General features: G+C 34.1%; 1 protein-coding gene across 2 annotated transcripts in view; it reads left to right on the forward strand.

The window, feature by feature from the left end:
- Ing3 (Inhibitor of growth family, member 3) overlaps window positions 1–14,851 on the forward strand; it is a 305,729-nt gene extending 290,878 nt beyond the window's left edge. The window contains exon 8 of one of the 2 annotated variants that reach the window (XM_072523181.1): window positions 14,039–14,851. In XM_072523181.1, the coding sequence (XP_072379282.1) occupies window positions 14,039–14,836 (798 nt within the window). In that variant the 3' untranslated portion in view covers window positions 14,837–14,851. Of the gene's footprint in view, window positions 1–8,302; window positions 8,642–14,038 lie in introns of those variants that run through there. The other variant, XM_072523183.1, reaches the window with a different exon arrangement.
- Window positions 14,852–16,130: the final 1,279 nt, after the last annotated feature.

Genomic DNA, 16,130 nt, shown 5'->3' on the forward strand with positions numbered 1-16,130 from the left:
AAAGAACGACCCCTGCGATATGAGTATTCCCTTTTTTCGGAACGTACTTAATATTTTCAATAATCAGCAGAAACACCTTTTGGAAATTACAAAAAAATAGGATTTCACTGCAAGATGTAACTTCTTGATACTACAGGTATTGCAGTATGCAAAGAAATTATTTAAGATCTATAAAGAAAGTAAAAGCCGTAGAAATACTTGTTTATCTAGTTTGAACGTTTACGTCATACATTTTCAGTAATGTAATCAATAAAAATAGCGCACGTTACCATTTTATATTTTGTTTAAAACGTTCAGTGCCAATGATGCGCTAGTGTGTCGGTACCTGACTATAGAAGGCGGTGACGCTACTTCGCTTTCGTTTGGACGGTAATAATTTAGTTTGAAAGTTGTCAGATCCCAGAAAAAGATCACCTTTAATTAAACAGACAAGGGAACAAATACCATAACCAGAAACCAGTGACACTCTAGTGCATTCACTCCCAACCCTAGTTAGTTACATATTGAACTAATTTAAATACAGTACAAAAGATAAAAACATTTATATACCAGAAGGAGTAAACGACTCTCGGTGAAAAACTACATGAAGTAGATTAGCAGTCAACGTGTTCTTCTTCTTAGGGTGCCTGTCCGTTCCGAACGTGGGCGATGATTCTGGCTATGATGACTTTGTTGGTTGCTATACGAAATAGCTGTGTTGAGGCCTTTCTATACCATGCTCTCAGGTTAGTAAGCCAGAATATTCTTCTTCGTCCTGGGGCCCTTTTTCCTTCAATTTTACCTTGCAAAATGCATTGAACTAGGTCGTATCTGCCTTAATTTCTCATTATAAGTCCCAAGTACTGCAGCTTACGGCCCCTCACGATGTTGACCAAACCGCGGTTGTGTTCATCCTCCGCAGTACTTCTTCATTGGTGACTTTGGCTGTCATCACACATTGGGCGTGTGTGTGCGCGGTGTGTGTGTGTGTGTGTGTGTGTGCCTGTGCGTGTGTATGTGCCTGTACGTGTGTGTGTGTGTGTGTGTGTGTGTGTTTGTGTGGGAGTGTGTGTGTGTGTGTGTGTGTGAGGTGCGGGTGTGCTGGGCGTGTGTGTGACCGGTGTGAGTGTTTGTTTGCGGTGTGTGTGTTCATGTGTGTGTGCGGTATGTGTGCTGTGTGTGTGTGTGTGTGTGTGTGTGCTGTGTTTGTTTGTGCGGTGTGTATGTGCGATGAGTGTGTGGGGTGTGTACGTTGTGTGTATGCAGTGCGTGTGTGCAGTGCGTTTGTGCTGTGCCTGTGTGTGTGCTGTTCGTGTGTGTGTGTGGTGTTTGTGTGCTGTACGTGTGTGTGAGCGTGAGTGTGTGCGTGTGTGTCTGCGGTGTGTGTGCGGTGTGTGTGTGTGCGGTGTGTGACTGTGTGCGCTGTGTATGTGTGTGCGTGTGTGTGTGGTGTTTATGTGCGGGGTGTGTGTATGTGCGGTACGTGTGCCGTGCGTGTGTGCTGTGCGTGTGTGCGGTTTGTGTTTTCGGTGTGTTTGTTTGCGGTATGTGTGCGCAGTGTGTATGTGCGCTGTTTGTATGCGCGGTGTGTGTGTGTGTGTGCCGTGTGTGTGTGTGCGATGTTTGTTTGTGTGCGGTGTGTGTGTTTGTGTGCGGTTTGTGTGTGCGGTGTATGCGTTGTGTGTGTGTGTGTGTGTGTGTGTGTGTGTTTAGATTAATGGCCTTGGTTTAGACAATTAGCCAGCTCAAAATTTTATTAAAATTATCATATCCATAGATACAATTTCCTAGCTTTAGCTGATTTTAATAAATACTAATAATAACTCATACTAAATGCTAAAACTAAATACTAATACTAAATATTAATCCTGTAACCGTCACACCTTAAATTCATTGAAATAAAATTCTAAAAATTCGTGTTTTTTAAGCGACTATGAACGTATTGGTGGTGTTGGTATATGCAATTTTTCTATAAAAGGTGGAGTTTGAAAATGTTGCCCTCAAGTAACATTGTCCATTAATGGTATAATGAGAACGTTGCTCCAAATCAACAGTAATAGTTTGAGGTTAAAATTTTTGTATTGTGCAAACGAGGGATCACCACTAACAAAAATAATTTTTTTAGGCTAATATGTAAAAAAAAGTACAGAAATAAGCAAACATGAACAATACTTACTCAGTTACGAGAAAAAACGAAGAAAAAAATTTATCAAGAGTTATGAAAATAAAAAAAAAATCTTGGCCGATAGTCTCATGTCACATTTTTGACACAGAATTGTCGTGTAGCCATTCTTGCAAAATCGGCATCTTCCTTTTGGTCCATAGATAGGCCATTGTCATACGTTGTCTTTCCTAGTGATGTCATGTGGTCGACTTTTCGTAGGAGTTACAATTTTTTTGACCGTCTCGTTCAGTGAAGGATGCCCCTTTTTTTATTTTACCTGTTTGGTAAAAAGATGCAGCTATATCCATTTTAAATTTTTTTAAAGGTATTGGTTTTACTTTTAGCTCAGCACAATGATGTTTATATACTAGCCAGGCTTTGACAACACACATATCTAATAGATATGTAAAAATACCATATTACCATCGTGTAGTCCTACTAGGGCTGCGGTATAATCCTAAAATATTCTATAATCCTAAAATAATATCACACATTTGTTATCATGCATTTTACTAGAATTATCCCCTTGTGAGAGTCAGTAGGAGCCTCTAGGTCGCTTTTGCATAATTTTATCAGCTTCTAAGTCTGTCAGTTGTTCTCTAATGGACAACCGCCAATTCTATCTTTATTATATGTTCCTAAGCTCTGAATTCCAAAGTTAGTTTTTAAAAATGAAAGCAATCGAAGGCTGCTAAAATAATTGTCAAAAAATACTACCGTCTCTTCTGGATTTGGAATGGTTTTACACAATGCAACAACAATACCGGAACCAACCTAAGAGGGTTTTCAGACGAGGATACTGTATGTGAAATACTGTATGCGAGATACAGAATTTGCGATGGCTGCTGTATCGGATTCACCGGCATGCTCGTCAGTATGAAAATAGTAGCAGTGCAGTGCGGTTATATTTTTGGATTATGGATGTAGAAGAGTGTGTTATGCTGTGGTACATATTAAATAAAAAGAAAAAGAAACTGGAAAGACGACGTAATTTGTGGGTTCATCCTATTGTAGAATTAAGAGAAACCAAGAGAACAAACCAAGAGAACGTATAATTTGCTGTATCAAGATTTATTGCAAGATCCATCGAAGTTTTTTAATTATTTTCGAATGTCTGTGAAGTCGTTTAAATTTTTGGAAATTCAATTGAGTAAAAAAGACACAACTATGCGTAAAAGTATTTCATCAAAAGAACGGCTTTCTATGACTTTAAGTTAAAGTTAAAGTCTATGACTTAAATTTAAAATAAATCTGTGTACTTATCTCCAATTTGTAAATTGTTTACCTCGCCCTAAATAAAAAATAACCGTATTCCTTTCACAATAATGTTGTTTTATATTCGTTAAATAATCAAAATTCCAATTAGCAAACTTTTAAAACTAAACTGTATACGTATGAAACAAAATACCTATGTATTTATAATAAAAACATGTTTATTTCTTACCATATTCATTTTGCTGTACTGCAGTCATGGCCTCAAAATTGTTGCACATTTGCTTAGAAATTTCGACCCAGCACTGCTGCTTTTTATTTCTATTGCAGTAATCTGGCGATGCTGTATCCCATAGACAGGGATTTGATTGTACCAAACAAATAAATTTGTCATTATCAAATACAGCACGCTCCATTATTTAACTATATTCAGAAAACACCTTCTTTCTTTCGTTGCTCATTCACAATTATTCGACAGAAAATCGCGCGTCTATGGAATGTGGTGCAAAAGTATTCGTGTCTCAAAGCGTTCATTTAACGTAATGTTTCTTCTGTATCTGGCATACGCATTCAGTCGTCGGCGACAGGAATGTCTGAGATACTGAATTCGGTATCTCGCATACTGTATCCCTCGCGCGTCTCGTGTGAAAAGCTTCATTTGAGTCTATGTAATATCTGCGTCTCAGATACGCGTATCTCGGATACAGTATCCTCGTCTGAAAGGGGGAACTCTTTTTCTACACCTGTCAATTCGTTAGAGGTATCTTTTAACTGATCAAACGTAAACGCACCCTGATAAGCTATGAAGTCTGTGATGATGCCAGAAACAGTTGCTTTTATAAACAATTTGAAACCCCATTTGAGTTGTTTATTTTTTATATATTGTCTACGATTCCCTGCAAACGTGCCTTTGTAAGGAATCATAGTCTCATCCACAGAATATTTATTGCCAATGTGGAACTTCTGACAATTTGTTCAAATTTTTTCTATTAAAGGCCTTATTTTGAAAAATCGGTCTTTAGTATTTTGGGATAATTAAGAATTATCAGCAAAATGTAAGTACCTAATTTTAGTAAAACGTCGTAAAGGCATAATACCTGCTATTTTGTCAATTTGAGTATTCCTGGCCCAATAATCACTTATAGCAGGCAACTTTATAATGCTCATAGTAAAAGTTATGGAAATATATTGTGTAAGTTCTGCATTAGTTAGTTGTAGAGAGGAACCTGTTTTTTCAGTCGAATAAATATTAGTTTGGTGCACAATATCAGCCATTATGTCCAAGGAGAAAAACTGTGAAATATTCCAGTGGTCATAAAATTTCAGTTATTTCAGATGGATGTAAATCTGGAACATCATTTGTACGTATGTCTTATGACCAAGAATATGTTACTACGGGTTTCTTTCCTTTTTTCATTTTCTTGAGTTGTGGCTCTTCCAAAGCTATTTCTTTCTGTTCAATATCAGATTCTTCTATTACTAACTCCATTTATTTAGTTCTATTTATTCGCATTTCATAATATTCATCTCCCGAATCTGCAGTTAAATATTTATTAAAATGCATACCTTCGACGTCCTCATCATCAGATACACTTTCTGTATCTGATAAACCTGCCCTAGAAGGAACTACATAGCTCTGTTTTTTTTTTTTTTCATAAAACGTAAGAGGAGGGATATCCATATTTCTGAAAAGAAAATTGATTTTAGTACCATTACCACTTAGCGTCAACGTTGATTCTAAGCAACATACTTTTTAGGTGAAGTGTTTGCTAAAACTCCTCAAAATAGAAAGTAACTGTATCTTTTAGATTATAAATACACCTTTCCTAAATGTATTCTGAAAATATTACAGCAAAATACCTGTTTTTACTTACCGATTTGTTTATATTTAACTGTCAACTTCTGAACAACAACACTGCTGTGAATACATTCACAGTCGAACTGATGTTTACTAAGTTAAAATATTTTCATACAGGTGGCGCACATACCGGAACCATAGACGAACGGTTGTCGCTTGCATACCACACCGTCCTACTGTGGTCAAATTCGACTTATACGGAATTTTTTTTTCACTACACTAAGACCTAAGCCCGATTCACCTCGGAGCCCATTTTGTGCTTTGTTTTATATATATTTTTATTATTTTTTATTTGTATATTTTGTTTTATTTTATTTACTTTTAATTGTATATAATTATTTTATTCTTATTTATTTTTTATTTTTTTTTATTTATTTTTTTTTTGTTTTTTTTTAATATCAATTTCCAATTTTTTTGGATGGTTATAAACAATTTTATAGAAATTTATATTACGTGTAGGTACATAGAATGGCATTTAAATTGGTGGGGAGAGATTTTGAGGGCAGTTTGTAGATTTTTTATAACATTTGGTTTAGCATCTGGAACACTATCAAAAATCACATGCTCTAATGTACCCAACTCTCAGCAAGTGCAGTTTTGAGAATTGACCAACCCTAGTTTATTTTTGTGTGATGGATATAAACCATGTTTGTTCCTTGCTTAAGGTCTTAATGAAGTGTCGATTTGTAATACGGTAAAACCACGGTTTTCTATGAATTTTTGGTTGGATATCATAGAATCTTTTAATGAGATGTCATTCCTGTTGCCACTCTTCAATTTGTTTTTTCTTAAACCATTGTCGTAGATTAGTGACTGGCAATAATGGTTGTTCTATCATTTCCCCTGTTGTAGTAGCATCCTTTGCTAGTCTACCCACTATTTAATTTCCGTTAATTCGATAATGCGCCTTAATCCAAACCAAAGAAATTTGTTTACCTTAATTCGTAAGTGACTGGACCCCTTCTAAAATTCTTATAATCACTACCGATGAAGAGCTTGATAATTTAGTTTGTATTATTCTGTCTACCGAACTTTTGCTATTAATATAACAAACTTACTCTTGTGATGGGCATTAATATACCTCTAAGCCTGAAGAATTGCAATGAGCTCTGCAGTGTAAATAGACATTTTACTTTGAATTAGTAAGTTTGAATTTTTTGGATATATTTTGATTTGAATGGTAAAAGCGCATCCAGCGGATTCGTCAAATTTTGATCCATCTGTATAAATACAATCTGACTCTTTTTAAATATACAATCTGACATCTTTTTAGAATTGTTTGGCAAATAAACGCATTTATATTAAATGTATTTACATGTTATTTACTATTTAGATAATAGTAAGGGACATGTACATCTACTAGGCTATAATCGCAATTATAGGAGGGAAGGATATCATTTCTGTAAAACTCGCTACTAAATTGAATTAAAATCCACAAGGAAAATAAATTCCTGCAGCCGGCTGTATACGATGTATCACAAAAGAGGTTTAAATCTTTGTATGTAGGTATATTTAAAAAGCCCTTAGAAGGGCTACATCAAAAAATACAAACGTTTTCGGAATAATAATTCCATAATCAGGTTAAAAGCAGGTTAACATGCCTGAGCCACCAAAATATTAGGGTAAAACCCTTTACAAAAATTAAAGTTACCAAAAAATGTACATGTTCTTGTTAAAAATGAATAATGTTTAATATTTTATTAGATTTAACTTCAGGCAACATATAACCATGCCTCACGTGAGTACCAGCGTCTGGAGGGTAGACCTCTTCAAACGGACTTCAGCTGGTAACTTGTCTTTTTGTGTATCTTGACAGTAAATGTCTTTTTGTGTATCAACAAAGCGTCGGAGACTTTTTGAAAAAGGGCTAACTCTGGATTTAAGGGTCGTAGAACATTATGTTTTATTTTAATTCGTGTAAAAATGTCAACATGGCGAATAAAAAAGAACAGCTTCCTACATGATACTGCGTCTTGCGTCGATTGAGTTATTTTAATTTTTTAGTATAAGTATAAATGATTTAATTCCATAAAATACGCCTTTTTCTTCAATTGCTACCAGCTGATATCATGTGAATCATTTTTATTTTCAATTATGAACTTAAAAGGACCTGTATCGGTTTGTAAATTCTTCTTCTTAGAGTGCTGTCTCCCTACGGAGGTTGGCAATCATAATGGCTATTTTTATTTTTGAGCTTGCTGCTCTAAACAATTCAATCGATCTGCATTGATACCAATCACTTAGATTCTTCAACCATGAGTTCTGCCTTCGGCCAACAGATCTTCTCCCTTTAATCTTTTCCTGTATGATGAGTCTCAAAATTTCATATTTTGGTGCCCTCATTACATGGCCTAGGTATTCAAGTTTTCTGGTTTGTATAGTGATGATTAGTTCTGTTTCTTTACCAACCATCTCCAGTACTTCTTTATTTGTATTTCTATCAGTCCATGATATTTATTGATTTGTAAATATGTATAGTTAATTCGAGTATTAATGGTGTTTAAACCGGTCAAGTTTTTGTTTGCCATAGATAAATTGTCTTTTTCAGGTGAAATATATTTATTTTTATCTATTTTATTGTCTTTATTTGTTAAATTTATGAAAAAATCTCCTATATTAACCTGATTGGTACTTACGTTTGGGATGCTCTTACTATTTTTATTTATATATATATTATTATTACTTAAAACCTCTGATGTTATCTCCATTTGATACTGCTGTTCTGAGGAAAACCTATAGAATCCGTCCTCTCCCGGATCGGGTGGATCACCGTCCCGATGTCCGCTCATCTCAAAAACAATCACTTCAATCACTTAAACTGTCTCTTTTTAAACTAAAACTATAAACTACCTTAAACTATGATATCGTAGCACTGTTATCGTTAGCGATAGTAAAACACGTCTGTACACTTCGAAATACGAATCATAACTGTTCTACTACTTAATAAATCTTTAAAAATTCACGAGGAAAGTGTATTTCCACTTTGACAGTTTTTTGACGTATCTGACAAATAAATGTTAGAGTAATTATGGTAGAATTCGCTTTGTTTCAGTCTTAAAATAAAAATAAATTTCCATTTTGCATTTCAGTGTCCAAGTGAATGGTTCCATTATCCTTGTGTTGGCATAACAGCCCCCCCTAAAGGAAAGTGGTATTGTCCTCAGTGTACTGCATCAATGAAACGAAGAGGTGGAAGAAAGAACTAATCTTTTTTCGCTACTAGTACCTAGATAAATGCGTTTTATTGGATATTATTGTTTGATTTTAGAAAGGAGAAACCTAACATTTTAGAACAATATTTGTAATTGTTCGTATATTGCAAACATTTATTTAACACGTAGGTCACAGTATCAATAAGTAAATTGGTTTTTCCCATAATTTAATAAATTGTGAAAATGCGCCTTGTGTCAATAAAGAATTTTTTTTAACTTATTTTTCTATATATATATATATATATATATATATATATATATATATATATATATATATATATACATCCCGCTATCATTTTGAACTCTTTTCACTTTGCAGTAATTTAGCATCACCAAGAAATGCTATTATATTATTTTTTAATTATAAGTCGTGTATATTCGTTTAGTGTATCTTTTTAGTCTTGACACTTGTCGGTTTTTCAATACTTCGATTTTAATTTTTTACACTTAACAGACCTCTATACGTAAAATCGTTGTTTTTTATATTAATACAGTATCGATAGATGTTGCCAAAATATATATTTACCTATATTTATAAACACGCTAGGTACATAATATCGATACTATAGTATAAATTCTCAATTTGGAAGAGTGATGTCATCGTTTGAAGGCGGTGAAGTGGGGAAAGACGTATGAAAATTCAGTGGCGTACACTCGCTTTTATTTCAGTGTTAATTGTATTATATTTTTAAATATTGTTTGTTCGAAATAAGTCACAATATATTTATTTACAGGTTTTTACTGACGTTTCGATCTCTTTTTCAGACCTTGTTCAAAGATATAAATGATAGTTATATTTATTTTATTATAATATATTCATATAATCTTATATTATTTATTTTCTAACTTTGAGAACGGTCCCTGGAATACAGAAGAAACAGTGAATTAAACATGTAAATAGATATATTGTGGATTATTTCCATTTTCCCTTGAAATGCCACAAGCAAAAAGCTATAAAAAAATAAATATAACTATTTTCGCTATTTAAATCTGAATGCAGTGCTGCTATCGCTGTCATTATTTTCACCTGGTGTAATTATAATTGGCTCTAGTAAAACTTCGATATGAGTGTCAAGTTCCCGTATACGATGTCCTTCTTTAATTATGTGGCCTATACATTTAGCCCATTTCTCTGGAGTTACATGGAGGATTGCTTGAATCAAAAGTTCGTTAACTTCGTTTAATTTGAACGTTTTGTTATTGCGTGTTACTTCTCGTTTCCTTGTGCCCAGATAAGTTCAATGGGATTAAGTTCGCAATGATAAGGTGGTAGCCGCAAAACTTTGACACCATAACCTTTTGCGGTTTCATCCACAGCATATTTAAGATATTCACTTTTCCTTAACCGTGCAATGTCAAGTAGCTGAATTTTGAGCATTGATTCTTCGTATGCAATCCCCTTTTCTGTAAGCCATTCTTGAATTCTCCCTTTCCGCTATGCCGTCGTCGGTAATTGTTCTAGTCTGCGGCTATAATATGGCGCATTGTCCATAATAACCACAGACCCAGGTTCCAATTTTGGTAAGATTCTCTTAAACCAGCGCTCAAATACTTCGGAAGTCATTTCTTCATGATAATCACCTGTTTTTTTTTTCGATTCAAATTGAAGCAAACCATTATCAAGGAACCCTGTATCACTGCCTATATGGGTGATGATTAAACGCCGTCGCCACTGATCGTCGTCGCCGCGCCGTCCCTTTCCTGATCCTAATCCTGTAGACCAGCCTTCTATAAATGCTTCGCGTTTACTTTTGAAATTTAAATCTTGCCAAACTTTTCCAACTGTATGACCTTCGTTAATCCAGGTTTCATCCAAATAATATATTTTGCGTCCAGTGCTGCGAATTTTGCGTATTTCTTCTAAATATTTTCTTCTCCATAGAATAATTTTATTTATAATAGGGTACTTTTTCTGTTGCGTCTTACATATCGAAAGTTCATTTCGCGCATGGTCCTGATTAAGACTCTACGAGATATCTTGGGTAAGGAGCCATCGTTTTCGAGCTCTCGAGAAATTTTTTTCAGTGTTGGAATTTCACTCCGAAAATAAAATGAATGTTTCGTCATCCAAAACAATGCTTTTCCTACCTCTAGTTTCCCTTTTTCTTGCTTTTTATTTTCCGATGTATTTTTAAGTACACGATAAATACAGCTAACGGATACTTTTGTTAAACTGCTACAAATGTCAACCGCTTGGCTAACATTTAATGCCATTTTTCTGCCGACAATTCCTTCATAAACATTTCGTATCATTACCTTCTCTTCGGACGTTAACATTTTCCGTCTCTTGCGGCTTTTCATTTTTGGAATCAACATCAGAATTTGGCTGTCTTCTCTTGAAACAACTTGGTTTTTCGTCCATTGTATTTCAATAATCACAGAATATAACTAAAAATTCACTACAAACCAAAACTCCAATAAAAGTCAAATCAAATAATCACAGAATATAACTAAAAATTCACAATAAACCAAAACTCCAATAAAACTCAAATCAAATAATCACACAATAGAACTAAAACCTTACTATAAACCAAAACTCCAATAAAACTCAAATCAAATAGACATAGAATAAAACTAAAAATTTACTATAAATCAAAATTCCAATAAAACTCAAATCAAATAATCACAGAATATAACTAAAACTTCACTATAAACCAAAACTCCAATAAAACTCAAACCAAATAATCACACAATATAACTAAAAATTTACTATAAAACGACAAACTATAACACTCGTATTATCAATAACACGTTTTATTAATAACACAAACTTCTCACATAAAATATACTAACAAAATGCAACACATTCACTACCCTCAGAAACGCCAATGTAAATAAACGATTATTGATTTCTTGATCGGCACTTGCTCGGCCATAAAATAACAAAAACGAGTTTTACGGCTATCTGTGGGTCGGAATTGTAGATCGGACTTCCGTCGCCCAAAGTTGCCAAACGATTGAAAAATAATGTTTTAAAATATCAATTTTTATTTTATAAATTTAAATATGGAACGAAACGGAACATATAAATAAAATTTATTTTATTACAATTTTATGCTTAATTTTTACTATTGAAAAAGTCGTTATCGTGGAAGAATACAGGTTTTGTATAACCATAATTACTACTTGTGAACAAGAATTGGCTACACTGTACGACAACTCCTGGTCAAGTCTTCTATAGTGAAGCACAAATAAATATACTAATTTATTATATTCTGTAATTTTTTATGAGAAAACGCGAATTTCAATTAAGAAAACGGGTAGTTTTCGAGGGCCGCTGTGTACATTTAAATTTGAGGATATCCGGCGTTTAAACGATGAAATCACTCTTCTAAATTGAAGATTTATAGTATATATAAACGTATAATTTTTTATTTATAATTATAAAATTTGTAATATTGTTCCCAAAGTTAAAAATACGTATAGAAGAATAAAAAAAAAATAAAAACTTTACATGAATGAATAACTGAAACTAATTTACACCTAGTTTTTCGTAAAACAGCTTTTGAAAAATTTTGATTTTTATTTTTTGAGTGTAACTGGTCGTGGGGGTTCCAACATTTCTTTATTTGCAAATGCCCCTTGCGAACTCCAGCATATTATAGTAATTTCTATAATAATGTAATATTCCTATACAGTAATTCCTATAAAAATGTTGGATAATCATATAATGTTTATTAGATTGCTTCCATCAGGAGTTCCATATAGTGGAACTCTAGGGGTAGTTTACCCCCTGCATGTGGTTGATTAACTCGAACTCACTGGATACTCATAATTACTTTATTGGTTCTCTAAGTACAATAAGAGAGAGAGTACCCAGTTGACGGATGACAACACTAGCTTCGACTGTTAACTCTTCATGATCTACTCCCGCTATTTTCCAGGTATTTAACTCACGTGCGTTTGTTTATGCATTCATGTTTTTCTAATACAATTTGTACACGGTATTAAATAAGCTTTTGATTACATTGCAAATTTCACTAGGTCAGCGTCTCGGTAATGTTCTAGTTACACCGATATTTTCAATGTCATAAACAAAAAATCGCATTGAGCAATAAGCAATGATTAATATTATTAAAAGCATTTTAAATTTTTAAACTGAATTGGGTTACTTAGATCTGATTTCTGGATGCTTAATTAAATCCCGTTACATCCCTATCCCTCAGAAGAAAAATTTTCTGAGTGCTGTTCGTTTTCAATTAATTACAAAAACTGTTTTTACTCTTCTTACTTAATATATACAAATTTTTAGTACATATTTCCTTATATTTAGTAGCAAAAAAAAATTTTCAATATCAATAATTCTTCCAGTTTTCACATATCACCTAATTCACTGTGTTTCTGGACTGTAAAGCTGGCCACTCACTTGCGGATATCGAAGAGGCGATGGCATGCAGGCCGCGACTGAAGGCCGTTATCGAAAACCGACACACACGAGATGAGGTCGTTATCCGACGACCATTTCCTTCAGTTAAAAATCTCTATGAAATCGCAACTCTTCACCATACACAGTGCAGTTATCGAAGAGAAAACATGTCTCTCTCGCGAAAAAGGGCGTGTGCTTTAATAATTGTGCTTGAAACGCAAAAGAAAAAGAAATGAGCGTACTGGGTTAAAGACTGGCTAATGAAAAGGAATAGGTTATCCCACATGTCACTTATGGCAGGATTAAAGCTTTCCTGTACGGACGATTATAAAAACTATTTAAGAATGGATGAAACATGTTTTAAAACATTACTTAAATTAGTGACACCTTTAATTAAAAAACAAAACACTAAAATGAGAAGTGCAATTACTGTGGAAGAAAGACTAACTGCAACATTAAGGTTTTTGGCAACCGGTCGTAGTTTTGAAGACATGAAATATACAACTTTAATTTCACCTCAAGCGTTAGGGGTTATCATTCCGGAAACATGCGCGGCGATCTACAAGGTTCTAAAAAAAGAATATTTAAAGGTAAATATGAAATTGATGACACATTTTAGATATATTTTAATAATTCTTAGAAACTAATAACAAAAAGGTAAAAAAATAAGTAATTAGAATTGTCTAAAAAATCAAATCATATATTCTATAAATTAAGTTATATTTTATATACCGACATTTTTATTTGGTACAAGTAAATAATTGGATAAGTCAAAGTTATTATTGGACTGTCTATTTTCAAATGATACGTCACTATTGGTATAATTTATTGGTAAATTACTGGGAGTAGAATCAATTTGACGAGGCGTAGGATACGCAATATATGTTGCTTCATCTAGCTTATCTTGTACTCCAGCAAATAAAATTTGGTTTATTAAATATTCTGAAATATTTCTTTGGCGCTCATTCATTCGTCTGAGTTTAAATGCGACCGTCGTACCAATACTGCTACATTCGTCGTCAGGTTTGGTCAAAATTTTATATGCTTCATCAATGATGTCGTCTCGTTTAGTTTTTTTTCCTTTACGTATAGTGTTATTATAGTGGATAGGCACTCTAGATGAAGTGCTAGATAATACTGGAGTAGACGCATCCTCCAAAATCGATTCTTGGCTAGTAACCGATTCAACATGAATCGCCTCACTACTGACCTGCAACAAATAGTTAAATATTACTTTTCTTTTTTAGTTTCCAAAATCTTCACAAGAATGGGCTCAAATTGGAAAAGATTTTGAAAATAGATGGAACTTTCCAAACTGTGGGGGAGCAATAGATGGAAAGCATGTGCGGATAATCAAACCACCGAATAGCGGTTCCTATTTTTATAATTACAAGGGATATTGCAGCATAGTTCTAATGGCAATAGTTAACGCTGATTATGAATTTGTTTATGTGAATTGTGGCTGCAATGGTAGAGTATCGGATGGAGGCGTTTTGGAAGTAACAGATTTTTTTGAAAAATTAACTGAAGGAGACTTACACTTGCCAAATAGTGATTCAACCACATCGAATTTAAATTTTGTTTTCGTAGGCGATGATGCGTTTGCCTTGAATGAACACCTACTAAAACCATACCCTAACAAAAATTTAAACAACGAACGGCGTATTTTTAATTATCGGTTAAGCCGGGCACGAAACGTTGTAGAAAATGCGTTTGGTATTTTGGCGAATCGGTTTAGAATACTTCACACAGAGATAAATATGAAACCAGAAAAGATTGACCTAGTAGTTATGGCTTGTTGTGTCCTACATAATTTTTTACGACGCAATGCGAAAGCTGTATATATGCCGCCAAGCTCAACAGATATAGAGGACTTAAATTCAGGAACAGTTATTAACGAAAACTGGAGAGAAGGGTACAGTATGGATGGACTTCAGACCAGTGCTTCTCGGAATGTATCACAGCAAGCAAAGGATGTCCGTGAAATGTATGAACACTTTTTTGTTGGTGAAGGTAAAGTTTCTTGGCAAGATCGGTTTTTGTAGTGATAACTAATATTCATAAACATGTTAGGTATATAAAAATTATAATACTTACATTTTCATTTTCTTTATCTTCTACCTCATCCTCACTACTGTTAATTGAAGAAACAGTCTCACGAGTATCTTCGTGATTAGCGGTAAATAATAAAAGTTCATAATACCACAGCCCTGGTGTATAAATATCGTCAGTGGATGCACCACTTCTTTTGGACTTTTGAACCTTTTTCAATTCCTTACGGAAAGCACTTCGCAAATTATTTATTTTGCCGCGCACTGAATCCTGAGATGCTTCAACATTAACCGTTTTATAAAGGTTTATTAATTGTTGATACGCTTTCTCTCTTAAATCCCGATTCGCGTAAGATTTATCTTTAACCTTCCATAGGCAAGGGTGTGATTGATAAATATCAATGAATTTACGTAAAAATTCGGGATTATTTGCACTTTTGTTCGCCATCTGTTCTTCAAAAAATCGGATTTGTCTAACGATGTCAGTTAAGTTAATGGACTGCAGATGAGACGTCACACACGTGCAGTTTCGATAAGCGAGCGCGCCGATGCCTTTACGATAACTGCGTGTATGTGACGATTTTGGCCTTCAGTTAAGGGCCTGTCAGTCGCCTGGCCTCTTCGATATCCGCAAGTGAGTGGCCAGCTTACGCGTATAGCCTATTTTTATGCACCTCTTTGATCTTACCGTTATCTATTTTAATTTTACAGTTAACGTTATTTACCTCTGTTATTATGAAAGTATCTGCATAAAGACTATAAAACTTACAATTCTCTTCTCTTTTGACCATGACTAGGTCTCCTATTTCGAAGTGTTGTGGCGTCGTTTTTGACTTATTTCTTTCCTGTCGTTCCTTTTTGTGCTTTAATAAGAAGTTTTTAGTTCTCTCGTGTGGGAATTGTAGTTTATAGCGTAACTCATTGTAGTAGGCATCTGTGTTGTAACATGGTTGAAGGTCTCCTATAAGGTCTTTAGGTAAGTTTACTTTCCTGTCATACAGTAATTCGAACGGTGTATATCCATGATAGGCGTTAGGGTTGTGTTGTAGCGGTATGTGAACATTCTGTAACGGGATTTAATTAAGCATCAGATCTAAGTAACCTTTTTTAATAACGTGACACACATTTGCGAAAATAGACTGTTTGTTTATGACATTGAAAATATCTTGTAACGAGGATGCACGCTGACCTAGTGAAATTTGCAATGTAATCAAAAGCTTATTAAATAACGTGTATAAAGTAAACAAATAAAAAAACAATATTATATTAACAAACGCACGTGAGTTAA

Source organism: Diabrotica undecimpunctata, chromosome 2 (genome assembly GCF_040954645.1).
Source record: "Diabrotica undecimpunctata isolate CICGRU chromosome 2, icDiaUnde3, whole genome shotgun sequence".
NCBI classification, from domain to species: Eukaryota; Metazoa; Arthropoda; class Insecta; order Coleoptera; family Chrysomelidae; genus Diabrotica; species Diabrotica undecimpunctata.